The following is a 21507-nucleotide window of genomic DNA, read 5'->3' as shown; positions in this document are numbered from 1 at the left end:
TCCTTGCAACAAAGCCCGTTGCCAACTGTGCCCACATATCTATTCAGGGGACACCATCACAGGGCCTAATAACATCAGCCACACTATCAGAGGCTCGTTTACCTGCACATCCACCAATGTGATATATGCCATCATGGGCCAGCAATGCCCCTCTGCCATGTACATTGGTCAAACTGGACAGACTCTACGTAAAAGAATAAATGGACACAAATCAGATGTCAAGAATTATAACATTCATAAACCAGTCGGAGAACACTTCAATCTCTCTGGTCACGCAATTACAGACATGAAAATTGCTATACTACAACAAAAAAACTTCAAATCCAGACTCCAGCGAGAAACTGTTGAATTGGAATTCATTTGCAAATTGGATACAATTAACTTAGGCTTGAATAGAGACTGGGAGTGGCTAAGTCATTATGCAAGGTAACCTGTTTCCCCTTGTTTTTTCCTACTACTCCCCTCCTCAGACGTTCTTGTTAAACCCTGGATTTGTGCTGGAAATGGCCCACCTTGATTATCATACACATTGTAAGGAGAGTAGTCACTTTAGATAAGCTATTACCAGCAGGAGAGTGGGGTGGGAGGAGGTATTTTTTCATGCTTTGAGTGTATAAAAAGATCTTCTACACTTTCCACAGTATGCATCCGATGAAGTGAGCTGTAGCTCACGAAAGCTTATGCTCAAATAAATTGGTTAGTCTCTAAGGTGCCACAAGTACTCCTTTTCTTTTTATAACATTTTTACTTATCCTTTCACCCCATCTACAGTCTAACAACTGTTTTACACTCTTTGATAGCCAAACATAATGATGTTCATTCAGTCCTAACACACTTGAGATTAAAAATAATTTGTTATATGCAACAGATCAATATTAGATTTACGTGTGCCAATTGTCTGTAGGAAAGACTCTTAAATCAAAGGACAAAACAGAAAATTCATGTAGTCTGAGACTAAAAACTGATCAAATTTTATTTTTTTAGTTATGGAATGTTAAACAATGATAAACACTTTGCTAAGTATAAATTAACATAAACATCAAAGATGAATTTTGGTGGTATTTTACAAATTAATGGAAACAAATTTTCACAAAATATTTATAGATTTTAAGGCCAGAAATGACCACTATGGTCATCTAGCCTAACCTCTGGCATAACACAGGCCAAAGAACTCTATGCACTAATTCTAATATTAGTGAAAAGTGCTGACTTTAGGTATTTGTAGACATACTAACCTTACATAAGGTACAGGATCATTCTGAACCATGTTAAGCAACCACTGTAATTCCTCATAACTCCGATCAACTACAACAAAAATTAAATGACTTGTTAATTGTATGCAGAGACAACTAAAGAGCGAAGCAAAGACCAATTAGAAAATTATTCTATATATGTTACATAGAATCACCAGGGATTATCTGTAGCTGTATGATTGGACTGTATCACAAATGATGAAACAGACATTAATAAAGGTATGTTGGCAACAAGAAGAAAGCCAAGGAATGTGTGGGCCCTTTACTGAATGAGGGAGGCAACCTAGTGACAGAGGATGTGGAAAAAGCTAATGTACTCAATGCTTTTTTTGCCTCTGTTTTCACTAACAAGGTCAGCTCCCAGACTGCTGCGCTGGGCATCACAAAATGGGGAAGAGATGGCCAGCCCTCTGTGGAGATAGAGGTCGTTAGGGACTATTTAGAAAAGCTGGACGTGCACAAGTCCATGGGGCCGGACAAGTTGCATCCAAGAGTGCTGAAGGAATTGGCGGCTGTGATTGCAGAGCCATTGGCCATTATCTTTGAAAACTCGTGGCGAACCGGGGAAGTCCCGGATGACTGGAAAAAGGCTAATGTAGTGCCAATCTTTAAAAAAGGGAAGGAGGGGGATCCTGGGAACTACAGGCCAGTTAGCCTCACCTCAGTCCCTGGAAAAATCATGGAGCAGGTCCTCAAAGAATCAATCCTGAAGCACTTGCATGAGAGGAAAGTGATCAGGAACAGCCAGCATGGATTCACCAAGGGAAGGTCATGCCTGACTAATCTAATTGCCTTTTATGATGAGATTACTGGTTCTGTGGATGAAGGGAAAGCAGTGGATGTATTGTTTCTAGACTTTAGCAAAGCTTTTGACACGGTCTCCCACAGTATTCTTGTCAGCAAGTTAAGGGCTGGATGAATGCACTATAAGGTGGGTAGAAAGCTGGCTAGATTGTCGGGCTCAACGGGTAGTGATCAATGGCTCCATGTCTAGTTGGCAGCCGGTATCAAGTGGAGTGCCCCAAGGGTCGGTCCTGGGGCCGGTTTTGTTCAATATCTTCATAAATGATCTGGAGGATGGTGTGGATTGCACTCTCAGCAAATTTGCGGATGATACTAAACTGGGAGGAGTGGTAGATACGCTGGAGGGGAGGGATGGGATACAGAAGGACCTAGACAAATTGGAGGATTGGGCCAAAAGAAATCTGAGGAGGTTCAATAAGGATAAGTGCAGGGTCCTGCACTTAGGACGGAAGAACCCAATGCACAGCTACAGACTAGGGACTGAATGGCTAGGCAGCAGTTCTGCGGAAAAGGACCTAGGGGTGACAGTGGACGAGAAGCTGGATATGAGTCAGCAGTGTGCCCTTGTTGCCAAGAAGGCCAATGGCATTTTGGGATGTATAAGTAGGGGCATAGCGAGCAGATCGAGGGACGTGATCGTTCCCCTCTATTCGACATTGGTGAGGCCTCATCTGGAGTACTGTGTCCAGTTTTGGGCCCCACACTTCAAGAAGGATGTGGATAAATTGGAGAGAGTCCAGCGAAGGGCAACAAAAATGATTAGGGGACTGGAACACATGAGTTATGAGGAGAGGCTGAGGGAGCTGGGATTGTTTAGCCTGCAGAGGAGAAGAATGAGGGGGGATTTGATAGCTGCTTTCAACTACCTGAAAGGGGGTTCCAAAGAGGATGGCTCTAGACTGTTCTCAATGGTAGCAGATGACAGAACGAGGAGTAATGGTCTCAAGTTGCAGTGGGGGAGGTTTAGATTGGATATTAGGAAAAACTTTTTCACTAAGAGGGTGGTGAAACACTGGAATGCGTTACCTAGGGAGGTGGTAGAATCTCCTTCCTTAGATATTTTTAAGGTCAGGCTTGACAAAGCCCTGGCTGGGATGATTTAACTGGGAATTGGTCCTGCTTCGAGCAGGGGGTTGGACTAGATGACCTTCTGGGGTCCCTTCCAACCTGATATTCTATGATTCTATGATTTCCATGTCAGTATAGATTAATACTAGTGATACATCTAAAATGACATTATTTTCTTTTTAAAAGGAGCAAAAATTCTTCAGTATTCATCATTACACACTAAAAAGTGAATAGTATGTAGAGAATATAATCCTGTAGTCTCTTTCATTCAGAAGAGTATGAGAAATATTATCCTGACGCTAACTATCCATTAAGTTTTGTGATAGATGTCTAGCTGTAAATAATGATAAGAAAATACTCACTTGGACTACTGGCCTTACTTATACACGAAACTGTGAACATACTCTTCTCCATATGCTTATAATCTTTTTTCTATCAAAGTGTTTTTGAATATTTCAACAGCCAGTGACCCAATCATGAATGTGTTAGCGAGTGCTCCCAAAGTAAATACCGTACATGGATTTGTTTAAGACTAGGAACTAAATTAGTAGGTTAGGTAGAGGCTTAAATCATTTGACTGTATCCCTTTAATACTGCATAATACTACAAAAGAAAAAAAAAACAATAGCATGGGATAAAGTAAACATACGAAAATACACAAATTCAAAGAGGCTAATTTTCACTCAGCTGTTTTCCTCATTTCATTTTCCCGGGGTGCTGCAACATTTTTAATTCACTACCACCCACAATATGTAGTTACTTGCTCAGGAGTGGCTTTACTTATCGATCCAAATAGTATCCTCCACATTTCAACTGCATTTACTAATTGTTTCTGTGCAGATGCCTTCAACAAAAAGTCTACTGCTCTTTTTCTACTTTATAGAAACATTCTCCATTTTTTGTATTTCATTTCCCTTAACTAATTTTCATCTGTTTTATTTACCTCCATTCAACTTTTCCTTCTGATTTGTTTCAGTTTTGGTCTTTACTTCAGCAGTTTTTGGACTATAACTTATTTAGCTTTTCTAGTCTAATCTACACCAATGAATAGTTGCTATTGCTCTTTGAAATGACCTATACACTTCTGAATATACGGCAACTCTGTTTTAATGGAACAGGTAATTATACTGAAAATTATCTTCAGAAAATCAGCATCTTCTCCTTTTAATAGCTCTACTAGAAGAAAGAATGGTTACAAACGCTACAGGAATTGTGGTTCTTCAAGATGTTTAGTCAATGAGCATCCTACTATAGGTACACATACACCTCATGTGTGAGAGACTGGATATATAGATTTTTTTTTCTTAGCAGTGTCCATCAGGCTGTGCATGTGCGTGTGCTTTCGTGTGGTCCTGCATGAGGGCATCAAGGGTGGAGAGGCCACAAACCTCCCTCAGTTCCCTCTCAATTCAAAGCCTGCATTGATCAGGATTCCCAGAAGTGGGGACAGAGGGTGGGGTTATGGGATCCACAGTATCTTAACTAACCTCAGTTGCTGTATGGTAAGTAATTGTTCTTTTTTTGAGTATGTGTCAGTGTGGATCCCTCTAGAGGTGACTGACAAGTGGTATCCTCCCCCGAGAGTGGGAATGAGGAGTTTCAGCTGTATCAGTCAGAGATAGAAGTATTGCACTCCCAAACTTGGCATCTGATCTGGCTGCCACATCAAAATGCATGTTCAACAAAAGCTAGTGAGTTGCTCCACATAACTGCCTTGCAGATTACAGAGACTAACTTTTCTGAAGCAGGTGGACAATGGAGTAGTCGTTAATGTTTGGATGGAGTGACTCACCAGCCAATTGATAACAGGTAGAAATATGCTGCATGATCCATTTCAAGTTTCTCTATGATGAAAGAGCTTGGCGTTTTGATACTAGATATAGTCACAAAGAGGCGGAGAAAGCCTGAAAAGTTTGGTCCTTTCATAATATATGTAGGTAATATAACAAGGCTCTGGAGACGTCCAAGCATGCAGCTTCTTCTCTCTTGGCACTTAGTTCAGCTTCACCTGACGACTGATAAGGTGATGGGGTTGGTTCAGGTGAATTTCAAGACCACCTTAATTGATGAACTTAGAGTGTAGTTTCATCACCATCTCATCCCCATGGAAGGAGGTGTAACGCAGACTGGCCATAAGACCGTGGTGTTCACTAACTCTGTGTTGAGGTAACTGCCATGAGAAAAAACAGGCTGATGGCAATGTGGTATATTGAGCACTCTGAGAATGCTTCCAGAGGACACTCGCTAAGCTTTAAAAGGAAAATATGAGGTCCCATGTGGGAGTCAGGTCCTGACTGGAGGACAAGTATGAAGACGACCCTGGAGGAATTTCAGTATCAAAGTGTGACCAGTCAGAGTATGACTGTACTAGAACATGACACGCCAATTTCACAGCAAGGTGAAACTTAAGGAATTAAATGTTACCCTGTATGTTTCAGGAGGGAAATGTAGTCCAAGATTTTTCAGTATTGGGGTTTCCACTGGGTCAATATTATTCTGAGTTGCCCATATGGATAACCTTTTACATTTTGGAAAGTATATCTTCCTGGTGGAAGGTTTCCTGCTTTGCATAAGAATTTCCTGATCTTGTAGGGAGCAGCTTCTGTCAGCAGTGCTCAGCCAGCCAAAATGATTACAGATCTGAGTGCTTTATCTGACTGAGGTTCAAGGATACTATGTCTGAGCAAGCCAGGTGGTGTATAGGAGGCTTTTTCAATATCTCTACCAGGTTTGGCAGCCAAACTTGGACAGTATAAGGCTATCACAATGACAAAGCCTTATCCTGTCCAATCTTGGATATTATTCTGGCAATCAGAAGAGTCGGCAGGAAAGCACACAGCAATCCCCAAAGCCACTGAAGGAGGAAGCTGTCCGGTGGGAAGACTGGAGTCATGCTTCCTCTGGAGCAGAAATTCAGATGTTTGGTATCCTTTGTGGCTTCTGCAAACACACAGCTTAATGGGACTAAATCGGGGGACCCGGATAATCTTCATCCAAAAATATTAAAGGAACTGGCACATGAAATTGCAAGCCTGGTAGCAAGAATTTTTAATCAATCTGTAAACTCAGGGGTTGTACCGTATGACTGGAGAATTGCTAACATAGTTCCTATTTTTAAGAAAGGTAAAAAAGTGATCTGCGTAACTATAAGCTGGTTAGTTTGACATCTGTAGTATGCAAGGTCTTGGGAAAAATTTTGAAGGAGAAAGTAATTAAGGACATTGAGGTCAATGGTAATGGGGACAAAATACAACATGGCTTTACAAAAGGTAGATCGTGTCAAACTAACCTGATCTCCTTCTTTGAGAAGGTAACAGATTTTTTAGACAAAGGGAATGCAGTGGATCTAATTTACCTCGATTTCAGTGAGGCATTTGATACGGTTCCACATGGAGAATTATTAGCTAAATTGGAAAAGATGGGGGTCAATATGAAAACTGAAAGGTGGATAAGGAACTGGTTAAAGGGGAGACTACAATGGGTCTCACTGAAAGGTAAACGGTCCGACTGGAAGGAAGTTACTAGTGGAGCTCCTCAGGGATCAGTTTTGGGACCAATCTTTTTATTACTGACCTTGGCACAAAAAGCGTGAATGTATTAATAAAGTTTGCGGATGACACAAAGCTGGCAGGTATTGCCAATACAGAGAAGGACTGGGATATCATACAGGAAGATCTGAATGACCTTGTAAACTGGAGTAATAGTAATAGGATGAAATTTAATAGTAAAAAGTGCAAGGTCACGCATTTAGGTATTAATAACAAGAATTTTTGTTATAAACTGGGGACGCATCACTTGGAAGTAACAGAGGAGGAGAAGGACCTCAGAGTATTGGTTGATCACAGGATGACTATGAGCCGCCAATGTGATATGGCCGTGAAAAAAGCTAATGCGGACTTGGGATACATCGGATGAGGTATTTCCAGTAGAGATAAGGAGGTGTTAGTACCGTTATACAAGGCACTTGTGAGTCCTCATCTGGAACACTGTGTGCAGTTCTGGTCTCCCATGTTTAAGAAGGATGAATTCAAACTGGAACAGGTACAGAGAAGGGCTACTAGGATGATCCAAGGAATGGAAAACCTGTCTTATGAAAGGAGACTCAAGGAGCTTGGCTTGTTTAGCCTAACTAAAAGAAGGCTGAGAGGAGATATGATTACTATCTATAAGTATAGCAGAGGGATAAATAAATGGAGGGAGAAGAATTATTTAAGCTCAGTACCAATGTGGACACAAGAACAAATGGATATAAACTGGCCATCAGGAAGTTTAGACTTGAAATTAGACAAAGGTTTCTAACCATCAGAGGAATGAAGTTCTGGAACAGCCTTCCAAGGGAAGCAGTGGGGGCAAAAGACATATCTGGCTTCAAGACAAAGCTTGATAAGTTTATGGAGAAGATGATATGATGGGATAGCCTAATTTTGGCAATTAATTGATCTTTGACTACTAGCGGTAGATATGCCCAATGGCCTGTGATGGGATGTTAGATTGGGTGGGATCTGAGTTACTACAGAGAATTCTTTCCTAATTGTCTGGCTGGTGAGTCTTGCCCACATGCTCAGGGTTTAGCTGATCGCCATATTTGGGGTCAGGAAGAAATTTTCCCCCAGGGCAGACTGACAAAGGCCCTGGGGTTTTTTCACCTTCCTCTGCAGCATGGGGCACGAGTCACTTGCTGGAGGAGTCTCTGCACCTTGAAGTCTTTAAACCACAATTTGAGGACTTCAATACTCAGACATAAGTTAGGGGTTTGTTACATGAGTTGGTGGGTGAGATTCCGTGGCCTGCGTTGTGCAGGAGGTCAGACTAGACGATCATAATGGTCCCTTCTGATCTTAAAGTCTATGATTCTATGATATGATGGGACACCCACAGCCAACTGGTGCCTCCCAATACTGGGGGGGAGGGGGGGCACAATCTAACAGGGAGGACATGTGTGTCTCCCCTCCACAGGGACACCCGCCCTTCAGAGCACCTAGCCCAGGGCTGCCACACTCTCCAAGCCATATGTTACCTGCGGGGAAGGGGGTTGTGTTCTGTTCTTCTCTCCTTGCGTGTCCCCTTCCCACTCCCTTGGCACATTCGGCCATTCTCCCTGACAGCTGAGCGGAGTATGGGATGGAGCCGTGTCTGCCTGAGAGTCTAGCTGGGAGGAAGGGATAGCCTGCTCCCTGCCTGGGCTAGGCTGGTAAGGAGAAAGGGGGAGTAACTCAGAACCTCAATCTAACAATCCAAATTGGTGTTTTGATGATGAGGGTTGTGAGGTTGATACCTGTGTAGCAGATAGTCTCTTTTTCTGGAACCTATGCCTCTTTCGTTGGGGTTCATAAGGTCTCTGGGAGTCAGAGAACTGAACACGACAAGATCTCTGCGCTATCTGGCACTTACTAAATTTCTTTTTACGTGCATGTGTAAATTCCCTGTGAATACAGAGTGGCTCTGGAATCAATGTATGCAGAGACTTGTAAATATTCTCTGCAATCAGTTTTAAGTCACTGTGGGAAAGGTTGTCAACTGTATTCTGGACCTCAATCTGAAATCCTGAGAGCTGAAGCCTGCAAGCCCCTCTCATGACTACCACTGTAGAAATAAAGCAACCACCTGTGTCAGCAGCATCCAGAGAGGTCTGCAGAGATGTTCTGACAAGAGGCTAATCTTTTGTAACGACTGCCTGGAACCGATCCCTCTGTTCTGGTCGTAAATGCTCAATAAACGAATTGAGATTGGAGTAACTGGAGAAATATAATCATACCATTAACACCTGACAGTAGGTGATCCTAAACTGCAGAGCCACAGACAAGCATGATTTGTGACCAAATGAATCAAGATGCTTCTGATCTCTATTGTACAGCATTGATTTAACATGGTGCTAACTTGGAAAGATGGAACATAATATGTTTTTCCAGACTTTCTACAAGTGGGCGGTATTGTCGCTGAGATATTACTTTTGGAGGATCCAGCAGAGCAGAACCTTATCAATAGGTAGTGAGTGCAATTCAGGCAGATAATGCTGTAGGCAGACTACCCAGAAGTTTATGTTGTGACTCCTTAACCTTCTCATCAAATGGTATCTGTAAGGAGTCCACTATCATTTTAATGAGGTCCTGGAACTGTTTGAAGTCATCAGCCAGGAATGATGGGGGAGACAGACTGCTTCATCTGGGGATGAAGAAGAGGTGTTGGTTGGCATAGTGACTTCTTTGTCCACTCTTGCCTCCTGCTCCTTGAAAGTCTCTTCTTGTACTTCGGGACTTTGAGAGAAGATGGGGGCGGGGGGGAATAGTCTATGCCTATTGTGCTGACGAGTGATGCTGGGGGGTCCTAGAGAATTGTTGGTAGTATGCCACTCATGGCTCCCAGTATGGCCAATGGGGAGGCCCATATGGTATAGGTGGGGGTATCAAAGAGTGCTCGTACCACTGGGATTGATCTTTAGGGTGTCTTTCTGGAATATGTTCTTTCTCCCTAGAAGTCGCCATATTAATACTCCTCTAAGAGTGAGGAGGGGAGCCCTGAACTGAAATTTGAGAAACTGATGAGAAATCCCCATCCTCCTCCTCTTCAACGTCACTTTATAGAGGTGGAGCATCGGCAGAAAAAGGTGATGACTCCGTCAGTACTGGGTGAACGTCTGGAGACCTAGAGGTCCTCAGTACCATGAACAGACCAGTAGAGAACAAAGGGGAGCCAGGCATTTCTATCACCACGAGATGAAAATCTAAACTGCAATAGCGACATGCTAAGTTCCCATTAAGCTGCGCAACCGCCTATTAAGTGCTGCGCAGGCACTCAGGGCTGCAGTGGGGAAAGACTCCTCTCCCCCAGCCCTGGACCCAACCCAGCCTGGCTCAGACCTGCCACGGCTGTGGGAGATGCGCCCCTCCCATGGCCCCAACCCAGCCCCGGCATGGACCTGTCGCGGTCATGGGAAGGCACCCTCTTCCCCAGCCCAGGTGCTGCTTCGGGGGGAGTGAAAACTGGGGGGAGTCCTTTCTCCCTGCCATAGCCCCAGGGCTACCCCTTTTGCCTCCCCCCCCAGTGGCGGCGGCCCTGCCAGTAGGGACCCGACAGGGCCACCGATGGGGGATGGCTGGGGGGGGATAAAAGGGGCAGTGACGTTAAAGTGCTGCCGCAGCAAAGCACCGTGCTTAAAGAGCTACCGCAGCAGCGCTTTAATGTTGGCTGCTACGGGCCGGTACCGACGGCCACTTTTTACCGGTATGCCCGTACCGGCTTACTTTCACTCCTGAGGGGGATCCACACTGATACATACTCGAAGAAGGACAGTGCCTTTTACGCAAAGGAGTTATTAATTTCAGTTTCTCCTTTAAGACTTTTGAATACTTTAAGTACTGTTAATTTAGTCTTGGGTCTGCATGTCTATTACTCTAAATAGTAACATCCATATCGGATAAAATTCAGTGACTTAAAAAAAAAGGGGGGGGGGATTTTTTTTATTTAAATTGGATTTTTTGATAAGCTTTTTGAGGATAAAACTTATCTAAAGATAGTTTTAATTAAGATATATTATAGCTCAAAGGTATCTCATCATGCAATAGGGATTATAAATTCTAATTCTATAGTATGAGACAATATATTCATGTAATGTTTAAGAAAAGTTTTGTAAATGAGTTTCAATAGTCCATGGATTAGGGACCCAATCTTATGAGGTTCCAGGGTCTTATGTATAGATTATTTAGGTTAATCTTTCTATCTACCCAATGGGACTCAGTGCTCAGTCTAGAAGATACCATCAGAGGTGCTTAGTTTTGCAGTTCTCAAGCTGTGGATTTGTGTCTCCAGAGATAACATGCTCGTTAACAGCAAAAATGTTTTAAAAAAAGTAAGTAAATAATATATAGAGGTGAGAAATAACAGACCTCAACCCTATTGTTCCTCTGCAAATTTGTGTACACAGAGTCAATCCCTTGCCTCTCTCTAAAAGTGCAAAGTTTCAAAAAGTTCAATGACTAGAAGATTGTTGGGTGCAGAATAGATCTGGACAGGGAGAAGTAGTCTGGAGATAAATGTGAGAAGGGAGGGATAAACAGTAAAAACAAAAGTGCAACTGTTTAAAGCAACATATTCCAGAAGTCTTGAGGTGTTTTTGAGCCCTGGTCTACACTACGGGGTTATGTCCAATTTAGCCGCATTAGGTCAATTTAAAAATGACTGCGTCCACACAACCAACCCCATTTCGTCGATCTAAAGGGCTCTTAAAATCGACTTCTGTACTCCACCCTGACGAGGGGAGTAACGCTAAAATTGACCTTGCTGGATTGAATTTGGGGTAGTGCAGACGCAAATCAACAGTACTGGCCTCTGGGAGCTATCCCAGAGTGCTCCATTGTGACCATTCTGGAAAGCACTTTGAACTCCAATGCACTAGCCAGGTACACAGGAAAAGCCCAGGGAACTTTTGAATTTCATTTCCTGTTTGGTCAGTGTGGCGAACTCAGGAGCACTCAGCAGCACAGATGACTATGCAGTCCCCCCAGAATCGTAGAGCGTGGAATGTTTCTATGCTCCCCCATCATCTCCGTCTCTGAGGTTATCGCAGATTAGAAGGAAAAAAATATCGCACTCGTGATGACATGTTTTCCGAGCTCATGCAGTTCTCCCGCACTGATAGGGCACAGCTTAATGCATAGAGGCATTCAGTAGCAGAGGCCAGGAAAGAATCAAGTGAACGCGAAGATGCTGAGGCTAATGGGGAGCAAACTGACATGATGAAGTGTCTGTTGAAGCTGCAGGAAAGCGAACAAGAGCACAGACCCCTGCTGCATCCACTGTATAACCACCTACCCTCCTCCCCATGTTCCACAGCCTCCTCACCCAGACCCCCAAGAATGTGGGGTGAGGGGAAAGGCTCCAGGCACCCAGCCACTCCATTCCAGAGGATGGCCCAAGCAGGTGCTTCTGCGTCGAATGCTTGGAAGTCTTGGTAGGGCAAGGTACCTCGGCCAAGGCAAAAGAGCAAGAGCCCTGGAGCTTTTACATGTGTCAATCACAGAAGTGCTATGGAGCGTTACAGCGTCGACCAGACTGGAATGTACGGATGCAAGACTTCTTCACCAGCGACAAAGGACAGGAATATGATGCACATTTCCCAGAGTCACCACCCTTGATAACAGAACATCAATGATTGCACTGGCTACTTGGATCACAGCAGCCCCCACAGTAGACTTGCCCACAACAGCAGCGGCGACGGTGAGCTGAGCGGGCTCCATGCTTGTTGCGATATGGTGTCTGCACGGGTAACCCAGGAAAAAAGGCGTGAAACGATTGTCTGCCGTTGCTTTCATGGAGGGAGGGGCGACTGACGACATGTACCCAAAACCACCCGCGACAATGTTTTTGCCCCATCAGGCATTGGGAGCTTAACCCAGAATTTCAATGGGTGGTGGAGACTGCGGGAACTGTGGGATAGCTACCCACAGGGCACCGCTCCGCAAGTCGATGCTAGCCATGGTAGTGAGGACGCACTCCGCCGACTTAATGCGCTTAGTAGGGACATACGCAATTGACGGTATAAAATCGATTTCCAAAAATCGACTTCTATAAAATTAACCTAATTTTGTAGTGTAGGCATACCCTGAATGTAGTCTTCATTGATTTGAGATCTACCATACCATTCTCTCACTAGAAGGGAAAACCTATAATGGCAGTAGGCCGTAAGAGACTCAGTTGGGAATAAGAACCATTCAAGAAATATATGTTTGCTGATGATATTTTAAAGAAAGTCACTTAAACACTTGGATTCAGAGACAGTTGAAGTGATAATCTCACTTTTAACAGCAGTAGCTTCTTCTGTCAGTTTAGAAAGAATATTTTCTTCCTTTGGACTAATTCATTCACAACTAAGAAATTGTTTGGGATCTGAAAAAGCAGGGAAGCTTGTTTTTCTTTTCCAGATTATGAACAGGAAAATGAAGGTGAAGACAACTGAGTTAGCTGCAGAAGTCAATATTTTAAATTACTCACGTTGACCTGGCTGACATAATCAATTTAATTTTTTTTTAATATTTCATTTAACTATTTTAGTTAAAAACAATTTTAACAAAAACAATCTGATTTTAAAAAACTTGTTTAACTAAATTCAAAAATGCATATGCTTGTTTTGTTAAAATATTATATGTTTGCTGTTGAAGAAAAAAATCCAGAATACATAACGCTGTTGTTTTAGTTAAATAAAACAACTTAAATGTCTGTCTGGTGATGTTCTCCTCCTAATAAAATCCTCCAAATATTAATGATTAACCTCTTGAACTGGAGACAGTTAGCCTCCCAATGACTTCATAAATATCTGCTTCAATTACCTTTGATAAATGAAATAACCAAAACATCATTCATCTTCTGATCTAGCTGTAAAACTAATCTGAAAAGTTTTCAAAATATATCACTTAAAAAATGTATAGTGTGTACCTTCTAAAAATGAAACCTACATCTATCTCTGAGTTGTGAACAATATGTATTAAGGTTATAACAACCAACAAGAATGCACTTTTATGTAGAAATCCATGATTAAATCAAGTCTTCCTGACTAGTGATTTAAATCAAATCCACCCTGGTAACATCACCTATAGGTTCATCAGCTCCCTGGTCTCACGTTCTGGGCACTCTGTGTGGAAAGTGACTGAAGTGGGGTAGAGGATGGATGGAGCATTACATATGAAGATAGCTTTATATGGAGAAAAATTAATACTGCTTAATTAAGAGACGTAGTTTTCCTGGTCTCCCTTAGCATTAAATCACAGAGTTATCTAAAAATAATATATAGGCACATTGATGAAAACAGTCTATTCATCTTCTAAAAAACATTAAGAGAATATCTCAATCATTACAAATAAAACTGTGCAATAGGAGCTCAGAATGTTTTTGAGCAGTTTAAATCAAATTTATTTAAGTTGCAGTTCCTAGGATTGCTAATTAAGCAAGTTTTGTAAATGACCTTTTATTATGGAGTGGACTGTCTGAAAAGCAACTTCTCTATATGAATAGTGTCAGAGTACAGAAATAAGGAACCCCATCTTTCTTGGTAAAAAACAAGTCTATTCTATTTACTAAAGGCTCTTGTGCTTGAAATATAATAGGGCTCTTTTGACATTTGTCATGTAGTGTAATCTGTTTATGCCAGACTTAAATGACTTTGATAGTAATGCTTTTTAACCCACTCTTGAAATTTACATGGTAACTAGATGCCACTATAAGGAGCAAAAACAAGTCTGGACTTTGATACAGTACATCTTTTAATAGTCTTAACCCTCCCCCCCCCCCCCGCCCCAAAACAACAACCCTTTAGATCCTCAGATTCCTGGCAGATGTAACAATGAAAAGGTTGTTTTCCAAAGCAGGTGCCTCAAATTACAAGAGTTGAAAAGCTCTGAAAGTTTGTCATATGTCAGTCTCACTTTAGCACCAGTGGTATCCCTGAGAGCCTAAGCTTTCTACACCCTTCATGAAACTAGATAACGATGAATATTTGTTCAGCACAGTTTGTTTCTGTCTATGCATGTGCAGGTGATAGCTTTGCAGAAGACTCAATGCTCTTGGCTATTATAACAAATCAAATACAAATAATTATCAAAAGCTCACTGCAAAAGTTTACAAATCCTGTTAACTTTTAAACAACTTAGATCAACTGTCTGCGTACTTATAAACTGCCTCAAACATTTTATGAGTTGTTGTATCTCAACATCATTCCTAATTGCCAGCAAGGAAACTATATAATGTCTTGAGTTCCACAGAGGAGTGTAAAAAGAGTATATGTGCTGTCCCTGCCCCAAGAATATACAGACCTCCCTTTTTATGGATGCAATACAAAATCATAGCCCACTTCCTTTATATGAGGTATTCTAAGTCACCTTTGTTACAAACGACAGGCATTTCACATCCTGTTTTATGTCATGTATATACTGAAAATTGGATAACGGGAACAATGAGCATCAAGCCTGTTGGCAATAGAGACTTCACTTCCAAAGATGTATATTTAGACAAAATGTAAATTAATTCACCTGCTAATTTCCTTTCTTCTAGTAATCTCTCTACTCATCTTCACTGGTGGATTTTTGCCTTCCTGTATGCACAAGATTGGCATAGACCTAGTGTCTTGAGGGCAACTCACCTGGCCCTGGCCCTGCCTACCCAGTAAACCACTTGAAGTGTTCTTCTAAAGCTGTAACATATCACTTAACAATACATTTTTTTTTTTACCAAATAAGTCATTACCTATAATCACCACTCATGAAAGATTAAGAATTAAATGAGAAAACATTGTGTGTATCAGTCTGTCTTTCCATTGGGTGGGACGGATTAGTGGCAAGATTACTAAAGAGGAAATGAGCTGGTAAGTAAGCTTTCCATTCTCCAGCAAATATTTCCACTAATCCTTACTTAAGGAGGAAAATAGTGAGCAGTGTAACAATTTCTGAATCCTATGGAATACCTATTTGAATATCACTGACAGGAACACTGAAATAAATTTGCAAGTCTACACCATAATGTCTGGTGAATGAGAAGACTGAAGACTAGAATGATGCTTTGTGAATCTCATGCACTAAAGCCCTCTCCCTTCTGGAGGTTGTTCTCAACCTTGGGAAGATGACCTTGATGCCCTCAGAGAGTAGGTCTTCTGAGGAAATTAGAATACTTTCTCAATACATCTTATGTACATGGCTACAGAAGATTTTGTGTGAAATGACACAAATAAGGTTAAGGTCTCTTATGCCCTGTATTTGAAAGAGAAATTCTAAGCTCTCTTTGAAATCCAACTTGTGCAACACTTGTTCCTTGGATGGGTTATATTTAGATGAAACATATCATGAGTGGGAAGGAAACCCGCTTCTCAGGGGTCAATGAGGGGGAAAAATACCTCAAAATATACTCTACAGAAGGAGAAAACAAATAAGAAAAGAGAAGGGAAGCTCACAATTACCTGAAAAAAATGAAGTATTAAATTTGTAAAGGAATAAGTTGGAGGCCTAGAACAGCCCTGACCACTTTTGTTTGCAGAGACAGAACTTCAAGGAGTTTGCCGTTGGGCGGAAATAACCTGCAAATACTACAGTCGCTCTAATCTGTGCACAGGGAAAGACAAGATCCTAGCCATATTGACTAATGAACAGGTTAAGCTAGTGCTAACTATGCATTCGCATAAATCATTAAAACCTTAATTTCCAAAAGCCTCTGGAAAGTTTGCTAGTGCGGTGTTTTAATTTCAAATGATGGTTAAGAAGAAAGTTACACAATATTTTTCAAGCAGTAAAGAATACTTACCTCAGACCTATTATAGGCACTTTAAACAAAGAAAAAAATAAATAAAAGCAAATAATCTTTTCAAAATGGAAACATGCTATAAATAAGCCACATAAGGGGGTAGAAAACCACAATCAACCAAATAGCCAGCCAAACTGAGCCTCTGTCTTCCAATTTATAATCCAGTATGCCTGCAAATGGTAAATTATAAGCTATTAGCAAAAACAAAAACTAAGGTTGCATCAAGAAACACACAACTTGTTCAAATTCTTTAAATCTTGAAAATAAGTAAAGGGAATTCTTCACCTTTCTATATCACCTATCATACTATCAAAAACACTTTCCATAAGGCATTTCTTTCTATCTTCAGGAGATACTGAAAAGCAATATTCATCCCAACTTCATGAAACTCATGCTCGTAAGGGCAAAAACCTTAATAGTAATCCTATGCTCTCTTTTATCCACACATTGGCTCATCTACTGTCATGGCGTCACTTCATCTGAAAAGTTATTCTACTTAAAATTATTAAGGTCACTGTTCAGGTTTTGCATTAGCGTGTGAATTTTATGCAATGATTGAAAGTTTTTTTAAAAAAATTACCTTTTGTGTAATCAACAACTGCCTCCAAAGCTGCTATTCGGATGTCCACAAAGTGTCCATATTCTGCGTATGTTTTAAAGAGAGCAGGATCACTGGGGACATGTCCATTCTTCTGAAGTACACGAATAGCTTTCAGACAGCTAGATGAGGGTGGGGGTGAACAGGAGGACAATCTGCAGTAAATTTCTGGAATATCAATCTCCGTGAAAAAAGCTATTTTCTTCAATATTATGATATTAATTTTTAAACTTCACTGCAAATTTTCTAGGATAAAACTATCCAACTTACTATGCCACCATGGGTTTTTATAGTTGTCAGGGCTGTAGGCACACAAAATTAATAAAAGATGAGTTTACAGAGTAGACAGAAACACTGGACCAAATTCCCTACCGGGGCAAATTCACTCCTCTTGGCTTCATGGAGTTGCTCCAATATACACAGGCAGAAAATTTGGCCCATTAAGTTTTGTATTCTATATATTGTCCCAATTGTTTCTCTTGCATAATCTTCATAAATTTACTGTGAATAATAAATATGGGATACATAATGTGATAATTTAATATTGCCATTAAAAATGCAGATTTTTAGATTTTGATGATTTGAGTGCTTAATTTTTCAACATTAAAGTTTCATTAACACTAGTTTTTGCATTTATTTGTTCTGTGAGGTTTTAATTTTCTTCCTATTTTCAAGTTTTCTTAATTCTATGGTTTTAAAAATATCTTACATACCTTGAAATATTTTTTAAATGAAAGAATGTTTTTTGCATGCCTTTTAGTGTCCCCCTGCCAAAAAATATTTTCCTGCATTTTGTTAATGTCCTTTTTTGTTATTTAAAATAAAGAGAACACATCATTTAAGACTAGGGAAAGTAAGCTCAATGTGATTACATCAGTGTTAACAGCAGGATGTAGGAAATTAAAAGAAAAACAAAACATTAAACATGACTAGGTCTATTCTCTCTTTATATTTGCATAAGTTTTAGAAATTATTAAATCATACCTGACTGTAATGGTATGTCTGTAACTGGGCAGAAGCTTTTCCATATTTAAGAACCTGGTAATCTCCTCAAGTATGAGTCGAACATCAGGATTTAAATTATCCAGAGTTCGAACTTCATTGTTCACACTGACTGCAGGAGTTACAGAGTTGGCTAGTGCATCAATCAGTTCAGCACGATAATAGTTGTCTGAAAACTGAATCAAAGGACCATCAATTGAACAAAGAGAGGCAGAGCACATTGCATCATTTATTTTTTTACAATAAAACAAACAATGATAAAGCACTTAGTTCTGTTTACTCCTGTACTAAATGTTTAGATAATAGCAGTCTAAAGAGTCACCTACTGCATCAAAAAATAAAACACTGACTATTAAACCGAACGATTTAGTTGCTAGTGCACATACTTTTGAACTTAACATAGCAGGAAGAATATAGTAAAAATCTATGAATATTCTGTTAATAGTCACACTCTGACCCCGCCCCCCCCAATCTGTGAATGGAATGTTTTTCTCATTTATTAGATCTGAAATAAGGCTCAACACTTTCAAACATGCGTATATTACATTAGGCACTTCAATTCACATTTAGATGTCTAAATTTTCAGAGGTAGCAAAAACTCAAAATCCCATTGGTGTTAATGGGTGCTGTAGCACCTCTAAAAATCAGGACACTTTTTATTAAGGTGGATACATATGGATTTCCACGTTCAGCTCTCTCCCCCTCAGTGCTTCTAAGGTCCTCAACAATGTAGTACATTTGTAACATCCTTGTGAAGTAGGGAAGCATCATCCTAATTTTGCATGTAAGCATTTGGGACACAGGTCTGTGGCACAGGTGAGAATTGGCCCTCAGTCTTCAGAGATCCAATCCAATGCCTTAAACACAAGATCATTCCTCTTCCTCAATACACCCTGGTTTGAAATTTTGGTTCCTAACTGTGCTTATTTTGCTTAATTTAAATAAGGACAACATTTTCCTGAAGAGTTCTCTTGGTGAGTGGGGCATGAAAAGATGGTTACCTTTTGTAACTGTTGTTCTTTGAGATGTGTTGCTCATGTACGTTCTATCGTAGGTGTGTGTGCTCACCACATGCACTGGTGCCGGAAGTTTTTCCCTCAGTGGTATCCATAGGGGACGGGCTCTGACACCTTCTGGAGCTGTGTTTACATGCACTGGTATAAGGGGTGCCGCCGGCTCCCCCTGCCTCAGTTACTTTGTGACGGCACTCCGACAGAGGGGAAGGAGGCTGGGTCATGGAATGGACATGAACAACACATCTCGAAGAACAACTGTTACGAAAGGTAACAGTCTTTTCTTCTTCGAGTGTTTGCTCATGTCCATTCCACTGTAGGTGACTCCCAAGCAGTACCATTGGAGGCGGGTAAGAGTTCATGGATGTGTTGACTGCAACACAGCTCTGCCAAATCCAGCATCATCTCTGGCTTGCTGGGTGATGGTATAATGCATCGTAAACATGTGTACCAAAGACCACGTCGTGGCCCTGCAGATGTCCTGGATAGTGACAAGCGCCAGGAAGCCCGCCAAAGATGCCTGAGCCCTAGTCGAGTGAGCCTTCACTACTGGTGGAGGCACTGCCTGCGCCAACTTGTTACAAGTACGGGTGGTGATCCGATTGGAAATCCTCTGAGAGGACACCAGAAGGCCCTTCATCCTGTCAGCTATCATGATAAAGAGATAGGTTGATCTGCGGAAGGACTTGGTGCGCTCCAGGTAGAACGCCTTACAACTAGAGCGTGCAGCCGTGTCTCCTCATTGGTCATTTGAGGCTTTGGACAGAACACCGGGAGGAAGAGATCTTTGTTGACACGGAAGTGCAATACCACCTTTGGCTGGAAGGCCGGATGGGGCCACAGCTGGACTTTGTCCTTGTAGAATACCATGTACGGGGGCTCCAAAGTGAGGGCTTTAATTTTGGAAACATGTCTCGCCGAGGCAAAAGTTACAAGGAATGCAACCTTCCACGAAAAGCAGGAAAGGGAACAAGAAGCCATACGCTCAAAGGATGGACCCATGAGCCTGAAGAGGACCAGGTTGAAGTCCCATTGGGGAACCAGGTCCCGGATTGGCAGAAAGAGTCTTTCTAGGCCTTTGAAGAACCTGATCGACATCTCATGCGAGACCACCATGTATGCAAGGATGGAAGGCCAATATGGCTGCCAGGTGCACCTTGATCAAAGAGAAGGCGAGACCTTGGTGCTTTAAGTGAAGCAGGTAATCCAGGATGGACTGCAGAGACGACTCGGTTGGGGAGATATTCTGCTCCAACGCCCAGTAGGAGAAATACTTCCACTTTGCCAGGTAAGTTGTTCTGGTGGAGGGCTTTCTGCTCTCCAAGAGAACATGCTGTACCTGACTAGAGCAGGCTTGTTCCTCTGGATTCAGCCACGCAGCATCCAAGCTGTGAGGTGGAGTGGGGCGAGGTTCGAGTACAGGAGTCGACAGTGATCCTGCGAGAGTGCAGCTGGGAAGTGGCCACAGGGCTGCAACGGCCAGGTCCATGAACCAATGCCGAACAAATGCTGGTGATGGCACGCTGGGGCGAACATAATGACACATGCCTTGTTCCTCTTGATTTTTGAGAGGACTTTGCTGATGAGCAGAATTGGCGAGAAGGTGTACATCAGGTCTCCTGACCAAGACAGGAGAAAGGCATCAGACAGTGAGCCTCTGCTGAGGCCTTGGAGAGAACAAAACTGATGACACTTTCTGTTCTGTCTGGTGGCGAACAAGTCCACTCGGGGAGCTCCCCACTTCTGGAAGAGCATTCTGATGACCTGTGAGTGAAGGGACCATTCGTGGTGAAAGAAGGACCTGCTGAGGCAATCCTCCAGCATGTACCAGACGCCAGAGAGGTACAAGGCTTCCAGGTGGATTGCATGCTGGATGCACAAGTCCCATAGACAGAAGGCCTCCTGGCACAGAGCCAACAGTCAAGCTCCCCCCTGCCTGTTGGACAACATGGCCTCCATGTTCTGTGTCATCAACATCTGCACTGCCCAGCCCGACAGTTGGGGAAGGAAGACACAGCAAGCCAGGCAGATGGCTCAGAGCTTACTCATGTTTATATGCAATGCGCGCTCCTTTCGAGACCATAACCCTTGAGTCAGCAGTGTACCGAGATGTGCTCCCTAATCAAGGTCAAATGCATCCGAAATCAGGGAGACCACTGGTCACAGGCTCGCAAACAGCACACCTTCCAGCACCAGAATCAGGTCGAACCACCACTGCAGAGAGGTAAGTACCCGCGGAGGGATTGCGATGACCTTGTCTAGGTGATGTCTGGCTGGGGAGTAGACCAATGCCAGCCACATCAGGTGGGGATGCAGCCTGAGTCTCACATGTTGGAAAACGTAGATGCATGCTGTCATGTGCCCCACTAGTCTGAGACTGACCCAGCCAGTGGTGAGTGGATGGGCAGTGATACTGGCAATCAGATCTGACATTGCCTGAACATGGCCTCTAGCAGGAATGCTCTGGCTCGGGTAAAGTCTAGCACCGCTC

At 42.2% G+C, this 21507-nt stretch overlaps 1 protein-coding gene across 1 annotated transcript in view; it reads right to left on the bottom strand.

Moving 5' to 3' along the window:
* The window catches only part of TAF2 (TATA-box binding protein associated factor 2), a 107284-nt gene that overhangs the window by 26136 nt on the left and 59641 nt on the right, over nucleotides 1-21507 (bottom strand). The window contains exons 19-21 of the mRNA XM_084620496.1: nucleotides 17986-18179; nucleotides 16984-17123; nucleotides 1236-1305 (exon numbers count right to left, since the gene is read on the bottom strand). Coding sequence (XP_084476622.1) covers nucleotides 1236-1305; nucleotides 16984-17123; nucleotides 17986-18179 — 404 coding nt within the window. The remainder of the gene's footprint in view (nucleotides 1-1235; nucleotides 1306-16983; nucleotides 17124-17985; nucleotides 18180-21507) is intronic.

Source organism: Lepidochelys olivacea, assembly GCF_965140295.1.
Source record: "Lepidochelys olivacea isolate rLepOli2 genome assembly, chromosome: 2".
NCBI lineage: Eukaryota > Metazoa > Chordata > Testudines > Cheloniidae > Lepidochelys > Lepidochelys olivacea.
Note: the sequence above shows the minus strand (reverse complement) of the source record. Positions and strands in the feature narration are given on the sequence as shown.